The 19,265-nt window shown below is 40.5% G+C and overlaps 1 protein-coding gene, 1 non-coding gene and 1 pseudogene across 4 annotated transcripts in view; 2 read left to right on the top strand and 1 right to left on the bottom strand.

Moving 5' to 3' along the window:
• MTOR (mechanistic target of rapamycin kinase) overlaps positions 1–19,265 on the bottom strand; it is a 156,145-nt gene that overhangs the window by 108,626 nt on the left and 28,254 nt on the right. For all 3 annotated transcript variants that reach the window (XM_031011230.3, XM_031011235.3, XM_031011231.3), the window contains exons 15-20: positions 18,881–18,970; positions 17,921–18,013; positions 16,785–16,919; positions 16,410–16,539; positions 14,154–14,404; positions 1,658–1,744 (exon numbers count right to left, since the gene is read on the bottom strand). In XM_031011230.3, the coding sequence (XP_030867090.1) occupies positions 1,658–1,744; positions 14,154–14,404; positions 16,410–16,539; positions 16,785–16,919; positions 17,921–18,013; positions 18,881–18,970 (786 nt within the window). The remainder of the gene's footprint in view (positions 1–1,657; positions 1,745–14,153; positions 14,405–16,409; positions 16,540–16,784; positions 16,920–17,920; positions 18,014–18,880; positions 18,971–19,265) is intronic.
• Positions 11,755–11,861, top strand: LOC115932184 (U6 spliceosomal RNA). Its single transcript, XR_004068504.1, has one exon. It is a non-coding gene; the product is annotated as a U6 spliceosomal RNA (small nuclear RNA).
• Positions 18,455–18,696, top strand: LOC109028165 (large ribosomal subunit protein eL39-like; annotated as a pseudogene).

Genomic DNA, 19,265 nt, shown 5'->3' with positions numbered 1-19,265 from the left:
ACTAATGATGGCAACACATGAATGTTAATATTCTTGGAGCCTCTAAATAGTTCAAAGTAGAAGTCCATAAAAACAAGGATAACTCCTCAGATGAAAGGCTTTATAAAAAGATATAGTATTTTTATTTAAAAAGGTATCTTAAAAAGCATAATGGTTTAGAAAGCAAAAACTATACTAGAAGATGCTGGTACAACTTCCTTTCTCTCTACTTGGAGAGAAGTATTCTCTCTACTTGGAGAGAAGTATTCTCTCTGAAAAAGCTGTGTTTTCTAGGTTAAAAGTGTTGCCAAAGAAACACCACAGATTTCACAGCCTCCAGAGTCTGATGTTCATCCACTTGAACCCTACTCTGCCTTCTTTAGAGAAGGCCAACCTACCTCCCAGCTGCATTATCATCAGCTCCTCTCAGGGGCTTCTCTACCTCAAAGATGTCAGGCAGCCTGCCGAGGGATGTCAGCTGGATCACTGTTCACAAAGACTATTTTCTTCCCAGGCTCGGGGGAGCTCATTAAAATGCCCAGAATCAACAGTCAAAGGAAGAGCCCCCGTTGCACCTTCTCTATCTGGGATGAAATGAAAGCTGTATTTTGCAGGTGTGAGGCTCCCTGCCTCAATTCCCTGTGTTTTGGTCATCAACCTGTTATGACTATAATATGGTCATATTGTACCCTTGTTTAGCCTTCTTGGGGGGATTAAGTCACAGATTACTTCATCCTCCTCCCATGAGGACACTGCTTCTTCCCTTGCCCCTCCTCCCACTAAGACTAGCCATCGGCCTCTTTAGCATTCTGCCTAAATCCTCCTTGTACAGAGGCTTCTGTGGTAAGAGTCAGGGAATAGAGCAGCTTTTAATTATTTATACATGTAGGGAGGTTTTCAGTTCTGAGATCCAGGTGCTGGGAAGTTCCATTTGAAACCAGCCATTTTGATTTTAGTCCTGCTAAAATCAAATAGTCCAGCCATTTTGATTTTAGTCCAAACTAACTACAAAGGTCTGGTGTGAAAGAACAGAAATCTTCCAACTCTTTGAGGACATGCCGTCCCTGTGAAGCAATCTTCCCCGCAGAGACATTTAAATTATATAGAACACAAGGAAAAATGATATTGCCAATGGGGTGTCTTCTGGCACCTACTTAATGCATGTTTTAAAATCCTGGAACCTGAGCCTTTTCTCATGTGCCACTGCAGTCAAAAGGTGATATGTATGGTTTTGGAGGTAGCAGGGTAAAGCATCACCTTGTTCCTTGGTGCCCAACACGTGTCCGTCATATTTAACAGCCCTAAGAAAACCCAATCCCTTCATGGTTTATGAGCAGTAACAAAGAGGGCTTTCATGAAAATAGAAAAGCACCGTTGTGATATTAAAGTAAAATTGCTTTGTTGTGTGTGAGGCAAATAACCCAATTGTCTATTTCTGGCAGAACAATTACTGCAGGATTTCTCTTCAGCCTTCATGCCTTGTAGTTTTGTACCTGGGAACCTGGAGCAACAGCCCTTCCTCCCCCTCAAAATCCAGTGGGCTTTGTTCCACTTCCTGTACTAAGACTGTAACAGCTCTACAAAGATCCGTGAAAAAAATGTCTATGTCATTCAAACTTGCTTCTGAGCCTTCCTTGACCCAAACACGGAAGAGGCCAAAGCATTAACTTCTACTCACTCTCATGAGGGTGACTATTTCATCCATATAAGGTCTGATGTGGCTCTTCACAAAGGACACCAACATTCCCAGCTGCTGGAACAAAAACTGAAATGGACAAGAGGTCAACCAGCTGGTATCATGAAGGACATTGAACCCCCAGGCTTACCTTAAGCTCATGTGAACAAATAAAGACAACTATGGAATGGGTTTCCACACTACACTATCTACTGAGAATATATTTCAAAGACCCAAGCTTGGCTAGGTTTGGAGGCTCAGTGCTTTGGGAGACCAAGGCGGGAGGACTGCTTGAGGCCAAGATTTCAAGAACAGCCTGGGCAACATGGCGAGATCCTGTCTCTACAAAAAAAATACAAAAAATTAGCTGGGCACTTGCCTGTAGTTCTAGCTACTGGATGCTAAGGTGGGAGAAATGCTTGAGCCCAGAAGTTCAAGGCTGTAGTGAGCTATGCACGTGCCACTGCACTCTACAGAGTGCAGGGTGACAGGGTGAGACCCTGTCTCTTAAAAAAAAAAAAAAAAAAAAGACTCAAACTTAAATGGTGACAGTGGTGGGGACTCAAAACAATTGTCACAGGTTTTTACACACAAGGCGAGCCAGTTACTGCACAGCAGGGGCTTTGTAACCCTCATTTAACCTCCCTGTGCCCAGGCTCTTCCACGGGAAAATGGAGATAATAATACTTACCTCATAGACTCCTAAGGCTTAAATGGGATAATTCATGTCAAGCACTAGAACAGGGACGTGAATACTGTTCAGTGCTCAATGAATGTCTGTATCATTGAAGGATTCCTGGAATTACTAAACTTAAAAATAAACCTGAAAGTTTTTACCAACTGTAAATGTACCTTTTGTTTATTTGGCTCTAATTAATTACCACTTCCTTCCTAAAATAAATACAGCTAACTCTTGATTATGGGTATTGTAGCTCATTTATAGTAATTAACTCATTACTTAGGTCTTAATTAATTAACTATGTCTCTGAGAGATTATGAGCCAAAATAAGCAAGCAAACTGGGGTAGGGATAGGATGAGGAGATTCTACTGAAGTCAGTACCTTTTAGGTGTAGGAAGAAAAAATATGCACTAAATAAAGCTGGGAATAAGGAAGGTGTGGGTAAAGAAAATCTCAACTACTTTCCAGGTTAAAGATTTGTCTTCAAGATGTAGGTTTTATTTTGTTATGAGCTTCAGATAGTATTACATGCCAGTAATAAGTAGCAAATAATATTTGACACCCCTTCCCCCAATTTTTTTTTTTTTTGAGACAGAGTCTCACTCTGTCACCCAGGCTGGAGTACAGTGGCACGATCTAGGCTCACTGCAAGCTCCCGGGTTCAAGCCTCCCGGGTTCAAGCCATTCTCCTGCCTCTGCCTCCCGAGTAGCTGGGACTACAGGCACCCGCCACCATGCCCGGCTAATTTTTTTTTTTTTTTTTGTATTTTTTTAGTAGAGACAGGGTTTCACCATGTTAGTCAGGATGGTCTCGCTCTCTTGACTTCATGATCCGCCCGCCTTGCCCTCCCAAAGTGCTGCGATTACAGTCGTGAGCCACCGCGCCCGGCCCCCTTCCCCAAATTTTTACAGCTCTCTCTGCCTTTGTTTCTCTCCATTAACAAGGATAATTTAGAAAATGAACATATGTATTTTCACTCCTATCCACATGCAAGTCAGGTAAGTTGGAATAAATAAAAAGCATTACTTAAAAAAAAAAGTGCTATCTCAAACAGTGAGTAATGGACTTATAGTACTCATTACCCAAAGAGGCAAGATCGATAGGACATACAGGATTGGGCTTAAAGAAGAGTTTGAACATATTCCCTAATGATAACTTTGACTTCTAAGGTGATTACAGCCTGGTCCCCATGTGGCACACATTTGACTCAGTAGGCTCATTTCTACCTATCTCCTGGTCCCCACCATCCCCCAAATTGAATCACTACAGTTTTGTAGTGATTCCCTATACAAATATGTATAGTGGTCCCTATACAAATATGTTATTACAGGCCGGGCGCAGTGGTTCACACCTGTAATCCCAGCACTTTGGGAGGCTGAGGCGGGCAGATCACAAGGTCAAGAGTTTGAGACCAGCCTGGCCAACATGGTGAAACCCCATCTCTACTAAAAATACAAAATTTAGCTGGGCATGGTGGCATGTGCCTGTAATCCCAGCTACTCGGGAGGCTGAGGCAGGAGAATTGCTTGAAACCGGAAGGCGGAGGTTGCAGTGAGCTAAGGTCACACCATTGTACTCCAGCCTGGGTGACAGGGCGAGACTCCATCTCAAAAAAAAAAAAATGTTATTACAAAGATCAAGGAAAATGAGACTAAATATAAAGGTTCTTCAGGCAAATTTTTGTTATGCAAAGCCTGAAAGAAAGTAGAAAACCTAAGCTGGAGGAAAACAGGCCTATAGAGATGGCGGGGAGGTCAGAGAAAACCGAGAGACAGAAAGAGGAAACAAGCTTCCTGGTCCTTGGTGCCATTTTATTAGGCATGATTAGGGAGCATTTCTGTGGCTTATTCATAAGGAGTAGCTGCCCAAGGGACATGGACAGGCAAGCACCTCAATGCTGAGTAGAGAGCTAGAGGAGCTGCCTCTTCTTCCTCAGCCTTTCACATGTGTTCTCTTTTTCCTTGTAACATGAGTATTTTAAAAGAACACAGTTTTGCTCCTGAAAATATGATGCACTAGATCTCCTTCCAAACTCCCCCACTATGAAAAGCCTAAAATTAAGTACAAAAATATAAACATGATTATAAGATTATTAGAACTGAAGTGGCCAGGCGCAGTGGCTCACGCCTGTAATCCCAGCACTTTGGGAGGCCAAGGTAGGCAGATCACCCCGAGCTCAGAAGTTCAAGACCAGTCTGAGCAACATGGCAAAACCTTGTCTCTACCAAACGTACAAAAAAAATATTAGCTGGGCATAGTGGCATGTGTCTGTAGTCCCAGTTACTTGGAAGATTGAGGTGGGAGGATCACTTCAGCCTCAGAGGTGAGGTTACAGTGAGCTGAGATCATGTCACTGCGCTCCAGCCTGGGCAACAAAGTGAGACCCTGTTTCAAAAAAAAAAAAAAGAACTAAAGCCTCTCACATAAAGCCAGACTTTCAAAGAGCTACATATTAAGAGAAATGGTGAGTTAAAAAAAAAAAAATCTGTCCACTGGTAAAAGGAGATAAAGAAATTTGCCAGTTGTGATGTGGGGTCTAGGCAGAAAAATGCCTCCCCTAAGAGTTCATAATTTCAGGCATCTATTGTACAGGTTTAGGGATTTATTTTCACTAACTGTGTGGCCTGGGAATCTCTAAGCCAAGAAATCAAAGTTCTCATGGACCACCTGGCAGAAGTAAATGCATATCCTCTCTGGAGAGATGCAAATTTAGAGCAGATTTTCTAGTATTGCTCCAGGGAAAGCCCAGTTGAATATGCTATATGATTCGAAATTATAAAACACGTGAGGAAACAGACCACTACAAGCATGACTTCTCAGAAACAATATACACAATCAGACCCACTAAGAATTTTATATATAATAGAAGTATTCGATAGAAAATTTAGTCTGTTTAAAATGCCTTAAAAAAGTGGGAATAAGGCTGGGCGCGGTGGCTCATGCCTATAATTCCAGCACTTTGGAAGGCTGAGGCGGGTGGATTGCTTGAGGACAGGAGTTCAAGACCAGCCTGGGCAACATAGTAAAACCCTGTCTCTATTCAAAATGCAAAAAACAAAAAAAATTAGCCAGCATGGTGGTGCACGCCTGTAGTTCCAGCTACTCAGGAGGCTGAGGCATGAGGATCACTTGAACCTGGAAGGTGGAGGTTGCAGTTAACCGAGATCGTACCACTGCATTCCAGCCTGGGCAGCAGAGTGAGACTTGATCTCAAAAAAAAAAAAAAAAAAAAAAAAAAGAAAAGAAAAGAAAGAAAAAAAAAATAGAAGGGTATAAGGACAAAATTCCAAAAAAGATAATAGATGAGAATTTCTCAGGAACTGATAAGATACCAATCCTCACATTCAGGAAGCCCTCCAAGTCTCAAATAGGATAATCAAAAGAAATTCACATCTAGATATATAATAGTAAACGCTTCAGGATAACAAAACAATGAGAAGTAAAGCCACAGAAAAAATATGTAAAAGGGATTCACGATTTCTCAACGGCAACAAAAAGAAGTCAGAAAGTGGGATCGTATCTACAGTTGTAGGAGAACCTAGAATCATATTCTTGGCTAAAAAATAAATTTTAAAATTTAATTTTTAAATCTCCAAATGAAGATTTAAAAAGAGGGTGAAATAAAGACTTATTCAGATAAGAGCAGTTTATTTCAATGAATGCTCCTAAGAGGAATTTGTCCTATGAAGAAAGAATATGATTCTAGGAGAAAGCTCTAATATGGAAGACAGGGTGATGAGACATGAAATATGTGTGGATGAATATAAACAAACACAACATAAAACGACAATAATGTTTAATAAGATGGAGGAAGGGGGCCTAGGAACGCAGGCACCCTCTAAAACAAGCTTGTCCAACTCCTTGTGCTCTAGAAGCTAGAAAAAGCAAGGAAAACAATTCTCCCCTAGAGCTTCCAGATGGGAACACAGTCCTGTCAACATCTTGATTTTAGCCCAGTGAGACCTCATGTCAGAAATATAACCTAGAGAGCTGTAAGATAAGAAATCTGTGTTAAGCCACTAAATTTGTGGTAATCTGTTATAGCAGCAATAGGAAATAATAAAGGAAGGAAGAAAACGAGGTATAAAGATGGTGACAGAAGCTAGACGTTGCTGGATAAGATCTTATTTATAGTTCTAGCTCTGGAACTATGTTAATGTCTTATATAACTAAAATAAAAGTTAATTTTTTTTTTTTTTTGGAGATGGAGTCTTCCTCTGTCGCCCAGGCTGAAGTGCAGTGGTGCAATCTTGGCTCACCGCAACCTCTGTCTCCCGGGTTCAAGCAATTCTCCTGCCTCAGTCTCCTGAGTAGCTGAGACTACAGGCATGCACCACCATGCCCGGCTAATCTTTGTATTTTTAGTAGAGACGGGGTTTCGTCATGTTGGCCAGGCTGGTCTCAAATTCCTGACTTTGAGTGATCCACCTGCCTCGGCCTCCCAAAGTGTTGGGGTTACAGATGTGAGCCACCACGCTCAGCCTAAATTTTTTGTAAACTCAAGGAAATTTCTAAAAATTGAAAATAAACAGAAACAAATGAGTATAACTATAAGCCAAGTTGGCTGCACAATCACTCAAGAAGAATATCAAGTGAAAGTCTTAAACTACATTTAGTCATCTTATTGTTAATACTAACATTGGTCATTTTCTATGTACATCTATAAAAAATATATATATGTATGTAATCTCACTAAAAGAAATCAGAGCTCCTTGGAAATGGCTATGCCCAGGTTTGAATGAAATATACTTGATACGCTTGGAGTAATTTTTTTCCGCCAGAAAGCAAGAAAGTCTACCGGGCCATGTAAAAAGGACACAACAGCCAGGGTGATCAGGACAATCTGATTGTGAAAAAGATTAGTGCCTGCAATGAACAGAAATATTACATATACATATATATAGTGTATATATACATATATTCTATATATATAGAAATACTCTATATAGAGAGCTCTGATTTCTTTTAGTGAGATTACATATATATATGTATCTTTTTTAAACACACAAGTAGTAAATGACCAATATTAGTATTAACAATAAGATGACTAAATGACTTTCACTTGACAGTCTTCTTTGAGTGACTGTGCAACCAACTTGGTTTACAGTATAAATAAAGATAAATTATATATATATATGTATCTTCATGAGTTCATACTGATACTCCAAAGAATGAGGGTAGGACTGGGAGGTGGGAAGGTGCCTGGGTCACCTCTGAAAAGCTGTTAGAGGCTTGACTCATTACACTAAAAAATTGATAAATTGATAAATAAAGGGAAAGATTCGTGCATTTATTCTGCTTTTCCTACATGATCTACACTTCATATTACCTCAGTAGTTGATTATATAAAGTTCTTTTTTAAAATTTATTTTAAAAAAATTTTTTTTTTTTTTTTTGAGACGGAGTCTCGCTCTGTCACCCAGGCTGGAGAGCAGTGGCCCAATCTCGGCTCACTGCAAGTTCTACCTCCCGGGTTCATGCCATTCTCCTGTCTCAGCCTCCCACGTAGCTGGGACTACAGGTGCCTGCCACCACGCCTGGCTAATTTTTTTGTATTTTTAGTAGAGACGGGGTTTCATCGTGTTAGCCAGGATGGTCTTGATCTCCTGACCTTGTGATCCACCCACCTCGGCCACCCAAAGTGCTGGGATTACAGGCGTGAGCCACTGCGTCCAGCCTAAAAAAATGTTTTAAATAAAATAAGATGGGGTTTTGCTATGCTGCCCAGGTTGGTCTTACACTCCTGGGCTCAAGCAATCCTCTCAACTCAGCCTCCCAAAGTGCTGATATTACAGCCACCATGGCCAGCCAAGTTCTTTATTTCTAAAGAACTTTCTAGCTAATAAATCCAGAAGGAATAATCAAATTAGAAAATCACCATTTTGGGGCACATGTTCTCAGGACCTCCTGAGAGATACATCATGGAAAAAAACATTTTTTTTTTTAATAAAAAAATATATATATAAGTAAGAAAATCACCATTTTGCAGTCCCTAATCAAATAACAGCTCTAGGAAATAACTACCAATGAATGCTAAAATGACCGGGAAAAAGGCTGATAGGGAACTTTATAACAGATGGATCAGATGACAATATCCGAACCCACTGATTAGCCTTTACATCACTAGCAGTGGGTCATATCGAAAATATCTGTTTACTAAATGTTGAAATAGGAGGTATACAGTACTGTAATGTATGAAGTATCTCTTGTCAAAAGAACAGAACCTGAATCTAATCAAGCCTCTAAATCTAACTAGTTTATAGGAAATTAAGACACTTCGAAGATACAATCAGCCAAATCCAGTATGAGAAACAGGACAAATGACCTGGTTTCTTCTACAAATACATGACATTTTTTTTTTTTTAAGTAGAGGGAAAAGGTAAATAAGTGGTGAAAGAATTATATACATCAACCAAATGCCAGATGTAGACCTTATATAGATTTTTATTTGAATAAACCAAATTACAATGAATTTTTAAGACAATCAGGGACATCTGAAGAAGGGTTGGTATTAAATAATACTAAGAAATGATTGTTAGCTTTGTAGGTGTCATACTTGTGGTTACATGGGAAAAAGTATGTATTGGTGAAATAATATACCTGTAATTTGCTTTAAAATACTGCAGAAATGTATGTACATGTGTTGGGGGGAAAGGCGATGGAGGTAAGAGATAAAACCAAATTGACAAAATGCTAGTAATTACTGATGAGTATGTGAGAATCTAATATAATAGGTTGTCTACTATATTCATGATTGAAATATTCTATTACAAAATGTTAAGAAAAATTAAAGGTGGCCAATGAGTGAAGGCAAAAGATGAAATAAAAAATAAAGGCTTAAACAAATCCAGAAAAAGACAAAAAAGAAAGATAAACAGACAAAGCAGGACAAAAAGAATGCACTAAGTAAGATGGTGGAAATAAACGCAAACATGGCCAGGTGCAGTGGCTCACACCTGTAATCCCAGCACTTTGGGAGGCTGAGACGGGTGGATCACTTGTGGTCAGGAGTTTGAGACCAGCCTGGCCAATATGGTGAAATCCTATCTCTACTAAAAATACAAAATTAGCTGGGCATGGTAGCATGCACCTATAATCCCAGCTACCTGGGAGGGTGAGGCAGGAGAATCACTTGAACCCAGGAGGCAGAGGTTGCAGTGAGCCGAGATCACACCATTGCACTCCACCCTGGCAACAAGAGCGATACTCCGTCTCAAAATAAAATAAAATAAAATAAAATAAAATAAAATAAAATAAATAACCCAAATATAACAGCAATCACAATAAATGCAATTGGCCTAGAATGCACTGGTTAAAAGACAAACATTTTTAAATTGGATTCAAAAGATAATCTAGCTATATTTACAAGAGAGCATCCAAAACAAAAAGTCACAAGACAGTTAAAAGTAAAAGAATTGGAAAAGACATATACCTCCAAAAAAAAAGCTGGTGCAGCTATATTAATGTTACGTAAAATACGTTTTAAGGTATTATTAAAGATAAGAAGGATTATTGCATAATGATAAAAGAGTCAACTTACCAGGAAGATATCAGGATTTAAAATTTGCATGCATCTAGTAATATAATCTCAACGATACATAAAACAAGACTGACTAAACTATCAGAAAAAAGCCCACCAATGTAAAGGGAGATTTTTGTCTCACTTCTCTCAGTATTGATAGATCAAACAAACAAAAATTAGAAGGACACAAAAGATTTGAACACAATAAGTTCAATCTAATGACTTATGTAAAACCCTGTCCATAACGTTAGCAAATACACAAGTATTCCCAAGGATATAGGAAATATTTATGAAAATCAATCAACCACTAGACCATTAAAGCAGTTCCAGCAAGCATGAAAGAATCATAAACACAATGCAATTAAGTTAGAAATCAATATAAAAAAGAGAAATTAAAAACCCTTTAAGTTTACAAATGAAATACCCACTTCTAAATAACTCAAGAGTAAAAGAAGAAATTCTAACACTGGAAAATATTTCTGGACAATAATGAAAATACTACATCGCTACTGAGTAATAAAGGAAGAATGAATTACTGATACATGCCACACATGGATGAATCTCAAAAGTTTTAAGTGAAAGAAGCCAGATGCAAAAGACCACATATTCTATGACACCAATTACATGAAATGCCCAGAAAAAGTAAATCTACAGAGAGAGAAGCAGATTAGTAGTTGCCCAGGCATGAGGCAGAAACAGAAACTGACTGAAAATGGACAGGAGGTTTTTTGCTGGGGTGATTTAAGTTTTCTAAAATTAGATTATTAGTGATAATTGCATAACTCTGTAAATATATTAAAAATCAATGAATTTTACGGTATGTAAATTTTATCTGACTTGTAAATAAATAAATAAATTTTTTATTTTAAATTTTCCCCCCACATATCTTACGGTGTGTTAAGTTTTAAGAAATTTTGGAAAGCAGTTAATACTTGGAGTGAAATTCATAGCCTTAAGAGATTACATTAGAAAAGAAGACTGACAATGACTTAACATTCTAACACAATTTTTTTTAAAAAGCAGAAAAAGGAAAATAACAATAGATCAACAAGTCAAAAGTTGGTTCTTTTTTTTTTTTTTTTTTTGAGACGGAATCTTGCTCTGCCATCCAGGCTGGAGTGCAATGGCACAATCTCAGCTCACTGCAACCTCCACCTCCCGGGTTCAAGCGATTCTCCCGCCTCAGCCTCTTGAGTAGCTGGGATTACAAGCATGTGCCACCATGCCCGGCTAATTTTTGTATTTTTAGTAGAGATGGGGTTTCTCCATGTTGGCCAGGCTGGAGTTGAACTCCGAACCTCAGATGATCCACCCGCCTTGGCCTCCCAAAGTGCTGGGATTATAGGCATGAGCCACCGCACCTGACCAATAGTTGCTTCTTTGAAAAATGCTTTAACAAATCTCTAGTAGAAAATTAAAACATAATCCACTCAGTTCTGGGGCATAAAAAAAGATCTTAAAAAAATTAAAATGTAAGAGAACAGTGTGAACAATTTCATGTCAACAAGTTTTATCACTTAGACAAAATGAACAGCTTCCTAAAAAAAAGTAGCCAAAACCGCTTCAAGTAGATACAGAAAAGCTAAACAGATCTTTGAGCCCATAGTTAAGAAAGAGAAAATTATAGACCAATTCAATCAAGAACACAGATCCAAAAATTCTAAGCTGAACTGACATAAGATCAAAATTTAAAAATACATTATAACCAAGGTGGTTTTAATATAAGAATGCCCGCATTCTTACATTAGAACACGTTATCAGTGTGATTCAACATATTTAACACATTAAGAGAAAAACCATATGATTATTACAGACTAAAGAATTCAATATCCATTCATAATAAAACTCTTTAGTATTCTCTTTATATGAGAATATTTGACCTTTATAAAGCTATCTAGTGCTCATTTTGGCAGCACATATACTAGCATTGGAACAATCTAGAGAAGATTAGCATGGCCCATATGCAAGGATAACAGGCAAATTTGTGAAGCATTCCGTATTTTTTTAAAAATAAAAATAAAATAAAAAGATATCTACCAAAAAGCTACAACAAATATTATACTTCATGGTGAAATCTTAACAGCAGTCCCATTAAAATCAGGAGCAAGGTTACAGATTTCCACTATCACTGCATCTAATTAACATGGAAATAGGCCGGGTACAGTGGCTCACTCCTGTAATTCCAGTGCTTTGGGAGGCCAAGGTGGGCAGATAGCTTGAGCCCAGGAGTTTGATACCAGCCTGGGCAACATGGCGAAACCCAAAAAATCGGCTGGGTGTGGTTGTAAATGCCTGTAGTCCCAGCTACTCGGGAGGCTGAGGTGGGAGGATCATTTGAGCCCAGGAGGTGGAGGTTGCAGTGAGCCCATATCACCTATTGCAACCTCTGTGTCACCAGCTTGGGCAACAGAGCTAGACCCTATCTCAAAAACCAAAAACATGGTAGTAGAGGTCTTATTACTTTTTTATTACTTATTACTTTTCCTTACTGTGTCACTAAGTGGTGGTTTACAAGATTAAAACTAAAAAACAAAACTTCCTTTTTTAATTTTTCTTCCCCCCAGCCCCTCCCCCGCCCACCAGACTATATAATTATATAGAGTAAAAACCTGAGAGAATTTACAGGTAAATTATTAGAGTTAATAAGAATTCCGGCCAGGCGTGGTGGCTCATGCCTGTAATCCCAGCACTTTGGGAGGCTGAGGCAGTTGGATCACCTGAGGTTAGGAGCTCAAGAAAAGCCTGGCAAACATGGCGAAACCCTGTCTCTACTAAAAATACAAAAATTAGCCGGGCTTGGTGGTGCACCCCTGTAATCCCATCTACTCAAGAGGCTGAGGCAGGAGAATTGCTTGAACCTGGGAGGCAGAGGCTGCAATGAACTGAGATCATACCACTGCACTCCAGCCTGGGCAACAAAGTGAGACTTTGTCTCAAAAAAAAAAAAAAAAAAAATTCAATTAGGTTGATAGTTATAAATACAATAGAAACAAATAAACGGTATGTCTACACTCCAGACACAAAGTTAGGAAACATAATTTCTAAAAACATGCTATCTCCTCTAAATGTACATCATGTTGACAATATGATCAGAGGGAAAAGTAACTAACTGAGGTATCTTTTAAACATAGTACTCTGACTGTACACCCTTAGTAGAGTGTATTCTAAGAATAACAGGAACTACAAAGCTACTCTGAACTTTACTTAGATCTGTGGTTGGTAGTAGTAGGGACATATAATCTTAGAACCATTTTGCATATTCTGTGGTTTAAAGAAAGACACAAGAAACAGCAAGAGTGAGAGGTGGGGGAGGGGAAAATTCCTCTTCACAGAAAAATGCTGCCAGCTAATAAAATGGAGAAGGAATAGCAAAATTAGAAAGTCATCACTTTGCAACCACCAGTGTGATAATCAACTCAAGTGAGGATTATCAACGGATGCTAAAATCACCGGATGGAAGGCAGCTGAGGAACAGGATAGCCATGGAGTCTCAAAGTGTCACCCCACAGATTACTCACTAATGGCAAAGGAAAACAGATAAGCTTACAATGGAGAGATCGGATAAACACCTACTCGGCCGCATGCTCGCACTGAGGATCAACAGTAATGGGACCAACTGGTGGCAGTATGAGATCCAGTAAGAAGCATTCAACTTCACCTGTGTAGTATTTTCACTAAAAATGTTACGACTTAAATCTCGTCATGAAGGAGCAACCAGAAATCCAGACTGATTTTCTATTTGTGGGGCATCTACAACCGGACTGAACTCTAGATTACTGAGAATGACAATGCTTTTCCTCCCCCAGGCTATTCATCTTCTAGCCATCTTTTTCTTGAGACAGAGTCTCACTCTGTCGTCCAAGCTGAAGCACGGTGGCTCGATCTCAGCTCACTGCAACCTCCACCTCCCAGGTTCAAGCGATTCTCCTGTCTTAGCCTCCCGAGTAGCTGGGATTATAGGCGTGCACCATCACGCATGGCTAATTTTTGTATTTTTAGTAGAGACGGGGTTTCACCATGTTGGCCAGGCTGGTCTCAAACTCCTGACCTCAGGTGATCTGCCCACCTCGGCCTCCCAAAGTGCTAGGATTATAGGTGTGAGCCACTGCACCTGGCCCTTTTAGCCAGGACACTGGAGTGAGCTGATTGTACGCTTTATATGTTGGGAGTTAAGGGGGAGGAAGGCATTAGGCTCAGGGGCACAGAGAATGCACAATTAAGAAGCTGAAGCACAGATGGATCTGTGCATGTGTGGTGCAGAGGAGAAAGAGAAGGATTGGGGTTTGAGGTACTTACTTCCCGGATGGCCCCATCACAGACTCGAATGACATTAAGGAACGTGGGCATGACCTGGGGCAGGAACTGCACACATTTGAGTCCCAGGGACTTGAAGATGAAGGTGATGGCCTGGACAACCATGGTGTGATGATGAGAGAGTGACTGGTCTCGGAAGATCCGCATCAGGGCCACCATGGACACAGCTGGGTAGAACTCATCCAGAGGCAAGTTTCCCATGTTGACCAGCATCTCACTAGTGCTATAGTCAGCTAGGACAAAACAACAGAGAGTGTTAGAGCTACACATGGCATGACGTGACTTCAGGCAGAGCATGGTTAATAACAAACAACCTCCTAACAGACATTAGCATTCATATCTTTCTTCCTAGTATGTTCTAACACTGTTGGGAATTCAAGGTCTATTAGGAACCAATGAATAGCCTCTCACTATCAAGGAGTAAACGGTTTTTGGCTTTTCTATTACTCAAACCACAAAAGCCTAAAACAGTACATGATGGGTTGGTTTTCTCTAAATTGCTCTGTTTAATTTAGCTTCTTACCATTCACAACTTCATAACTGAAACCATCAATAAAATAATTACTCCCCCAAAATAAAGTAAAGGGAATTAAATTAGGCAAACATCTGTTCAGCAGCTCCTTGGTTCCCCTAGGGAATTCAGACAAGTTGGTAGGCAAATACTACCTACCTGACTTGAACAGTAAGGACCTCAAGGACTCTGACGGTGGCAGCGGGGGCAGCGGCAAGGGAGGGAGGTATACTAACATGAAGAGTGCAGCGAGAAGGGTAAGAACTAAACAGATGAAGAGCTGGGCTGACTGGTGCCATGAATAAGGAAGAACACCAGGAGCAGCATGGCTCAGGCCCTGCTCTCAACAGCTACGGGGCTGACAGAATGACATCACAGGCATGCCTCTCTAATACCAGAAGAGGAAGAAATCTGAAGCAATATGATCCCATCTAGAAAGTTCACAAACAATTTATTTTGGGGTAATAATATTTTCCTGGAATAGTTGGGAGAATCAATGTTAACTTTCAATGTCAGAAATAGGCCTGCCCTGAGGGAATATGGGTTAAGTCTAGAAAACCTTCCTGCAACCCCATACCCCACCCCCATTCACTCAGGCTACTTGTCAAAAGGCAACGGGCTATACAAAAAGTATTGAGGTGTGGTGGCACACGCCTGTAGTCCCAGCTACTTGAGGGGCTGAAGGAGGAGGATCACTTGAGCCCAGGAGGTCGAGGCTACATCATGCCACTGTACTTCAGCCTGGGTGACAAAGTGAGACCCTGTCTCCAAAAAAATAAAATTAAGTTAAAATAAAAACAATAAAAGGCAATGAGCAACAGACCACCAGAAATTATTCCACCTGTCTAACTGGAACCTTGCACTCATTCACCAACCTCTCCCTATTCTCCCTCCCTGAGTCAATTAAAAATAAAACAAACCTTTAAAAAAAAAAAAAAGGTGTCCAGGCACAGTGGCTCATGCCTGTAATCCCAGCATTTTGGGAAGCTGAAGCAGGCAGATCACTTGAGGTCAGGAGTTTGAGAACAGCCAGGCCAACACGGCAAAACCCCTCCCTACTAAAAATGCAAAAATTAGCCAGGTGTGGTGGTGTGCTCCTGTAGTCCCAGTTACTTGGGAGGCTGAGACAGAAGAATTGCTTGAACCCGGGAGGCAGAGGTTGCAGTGCTGTATTCCAGCCTGGGCAACAGAGTAAGACTCTCCATCTCAAAAACAAACAAACAAAAAAAGGCAGTGCAGCTCTTGGGCCAGACCATTTCATGGAAAAAAGAGCCCCAAATTTCTGATTGCTGCTAGTTTTCCCTATGGCCCTAAGCCTCGCCTCTGATTTCCCTATCAATTAAAACAGGAAGAATCAATTCTATCCTCTTCTTCTGTAGATACCATGGGAATGAGAACCATCAAAGAGGCACTAAGAAAGAATGAGAGATAGATAGAGGTGATGGGGTGATAATGTGTATCTCTTGCATTGGCATCAAAAAGCAGACAGACTTGGCATGCCAACCCTTGACAAAGAATCTAGACAGACATGAGGACTCTGGCCACAATGGGAAGCAGCAACCCTTCTGGGATTCAAGAAGAAACTACTGACTTTTCATTCAAAAGTTGCTACATGAGCCAATATCCTATAATTTCTCAGTAATCCAGCTCCAGACTTTCTAAACACAACCAGCAAGGGCTCTGTGAGTGAGAACTTGGCAAGTCTTTCATGGCTACCCCCAACTTACAGGAATCCTGACTTGACTTGGATTCTGACAGGCTGACAGCAGAGGCATCCCGGGACTGGTCTATCATGCCAATGTTCACTTTGTGCTTGTAAGGATCCAAAGCCCCTAAAAGCCCTAACACACGGATGGCCTGGGTGGGAAAGGGGAGGGAAAAAAGAAAACATTCATCACAACATGATTACAACAAGTATCACGGATACTCCTCTCAGGTTACATAATCCCCAATTCATATCCAAATGACCAGCTACATGAACAAAATTAGAGAGGGACAGGAAGTCTGACTGACACTGTCAGAGCATGTTAATGCTGCAACCTTCTCTCTCTTGCCATCGTCCCAGCAAAGTCTTTAAAGACCAAGTTTGCCACGTCCCCTACCTCTCTGCGTGTACCCTGGTTCTGCTCAGTCTTCAGAAAATTCAGTAGCACCTCAAGCAAAGTAGGGTACTTCCTGTAGGGCTCTACTACATAGCCAGTGCTGGCCACCAACTGTCCCAGGGTCCACAGAGCCACCTGGATAGGCACAAGAACACGATTCATTGAGCCAGTACGAGAGAAAAGAAAGAATAGTTGAACTCTTTGTATAATGATTATAATGAAGTGTTAGAGGCTGTAAGAAGAAAAGAGGTTTCCAGTAACGACACTAACCATGAGCAGAAATCCCAAAAGGGCATAAAACCAAGGTTGATCAAGCACACAACCCTGCAACAATCACTGGATCAAGAGACAAAGAAAATTCCCACCTTTCTCAAAGAAAACACATCATTCTTCCATATCCCAAAGGATTAACAGGAGATTCAAAAGGCAATTAAGATTTTTTGTTGTTGTTGAGACAGGGTCTCACTGGAGACTGGAATGCAGTGGTGTGATAACAGTTCACTGCAGCCTTAATCTCCTGGAATCGAGTGATCTTCCCATCTTAGCCTCCTGAGTAGCTGGGACTACAGGCACATGCCACCATGCCCAGCTATTTTTTTTTTTAGTAGAGACAAAGTCTCATCATGCCCAGGTTGCTCTCGCTCTGGAGCTCAAGCAATCTTCCTGCCTCAGCCTCCCAAAGTGCTAGGATTACAAGTGTGAGCTGCCATGCCCAGAAATAAATTAAGACTGTTCTTAATTTTAATCTAGTCATCTAATAGCCTCAAATTGGGAAAGCAGAACCAGGGCTGGGCAAGGATGAGCTAAACCTCTGTTCCTTCATAGGCAGTGGCCAAGGCTTTCTTTTTCCCTCTGAGAGCTAGGGCTCTGACAATTGACCTGCATTTTCTTTTGTATAGACAAAATGGCACTAGTCAGCCCCGATAATTACTGAAACTGACTCTGGGTCAGGACAACAGGTAATTCTGGTTTCAAATCTTTCTAACTTTTACTCATTCAACAAATATTTTTGAGCACCTACTATGTGTCACACTCTGTTCTAGGCACTGGGTGAGGACACTAAGGTGAATAAAGAGAAGCAAAGTCCCTGGACTCATGGGGTCTGTCTTGCTCAATCAGGAAGCAGTAATACTCACCTGCCTTTTGGCCAACAAAGAGGAATCCTGGAGCATGTCCATGATGATAATAAAAAGTTCATCAACCCATTTCCTCATTTCCAGGCCACTAACCTGCAAAATGAAAAAGAGGGCGGCAGAAAGGGTTAGAAATTCTGGCATTAGAAAGTATTTTGGAGGCCGGGCACGGTGGCTCATGCCTGTAATCCCAACACTTTGGGAGGCTGAGGAGGGCAGATCACCTGGCATCAGGAGCTCCAGACCAGCCTAGCCAACATGGTGAAACCCCATCTCTACTAAAAATACAAGAATTAGCCAGGTGTGGGGGCACACACCTATAATCCCGGCTACTTGGGAGGGTGAGGCACGAGAATCACTTGAACCCAGGAGATGGAGGTTGCAGTGAGCCGAGATCACACCACTGCACTCCAGCCTGGACAAAGTGAAACTGTCTCAAAAACAAATAAATAAAATAAAAAAATGTTTAAGAAAAGCCGTCTCTTCCTTTCTCCACCATCATGGTGTGTGCCTGACTCTGATTCTTGCCATTCTTCTCACAAGACTTTCAGAATTAAGCAATTCCTGGCCAAGAAACAAAAGTAAAATCGTCCCATTCCCCAGTGGATTCGGATGAAAACTGGTAATAAAACCAGGTACAACTCCAAACAAAGACATTGGAGAAGAACCAAGCCGGGTCTATAAGGAATTGCACATGAGATGGCACACATATTTATGCTGTCTGAAGGTCACAATGATATTACCATATCAAGCTGAAAATGTCACCACTATCTGGAGAGTTGGACATGTTTTATTGAGAATATATTATTTCTCTCTGAATCTGTTATGAATGCATTGTTGGCTGGGTTCCGTAATAAATATGTGAGACCTTTCATTTAAAAAAGAAATAGTATTTTGACTTCCTTAGAGGTGAGTTTCTTTTCCACCCTATCTCTGCTATGGAAAAAGTAGCTGCCCCTTTACCTGTGCCAATTCTCCTATTGTTGCCAGGACATTATTGATCACACCTGGGTTTGGATCAGGGTCTGGGTCTTTCAGTTTCAAAATTAATGCCTAGAGAAAGAAGTTATGAGAAAATGAATGCAGATTAGACTCTACTAGAAACCTTTCTTTTATATAAGTAAAATTCACCCAAGAGACCATCTCAGTCATAAAGAAATTCCTTCTAGGCTTTATGAATCCAAGATTTCTCTGGAATGTAAATTCTCAAACTTTTCTCCATATGAAGTCTAAGTCTGACATGTGAGAGAGCTGGGAAGCACCATAATGTGAAAGTATTTCTCATGTCTCCTCTAAACCGCGTCTCAGTGATTGTTCATCCAGATTAACATACATTATAAAGGACTTC

The sequence above is a fragment of the Gorilla gorilla genome, chromosome 1 (genome assembly GCF_029281585.2).
Source record: "Gorilla gorilla gorilla isolate KB3781 chromosome 1, NHGRI_mGorGor1-v2.1_pri, whole genome shotgun sequence".
Lineage (NCBI taxonomy): Eukaryota > Metazoa > Chordata > Mammalia > Primates > Hominidae > Gorilla > Gorilla gorilla.
The sequence above is the reverse complement of the archived record's forward strand: the minus strand, read 5'-3'. Positions and strand labels throughout refer to the sequence as shown.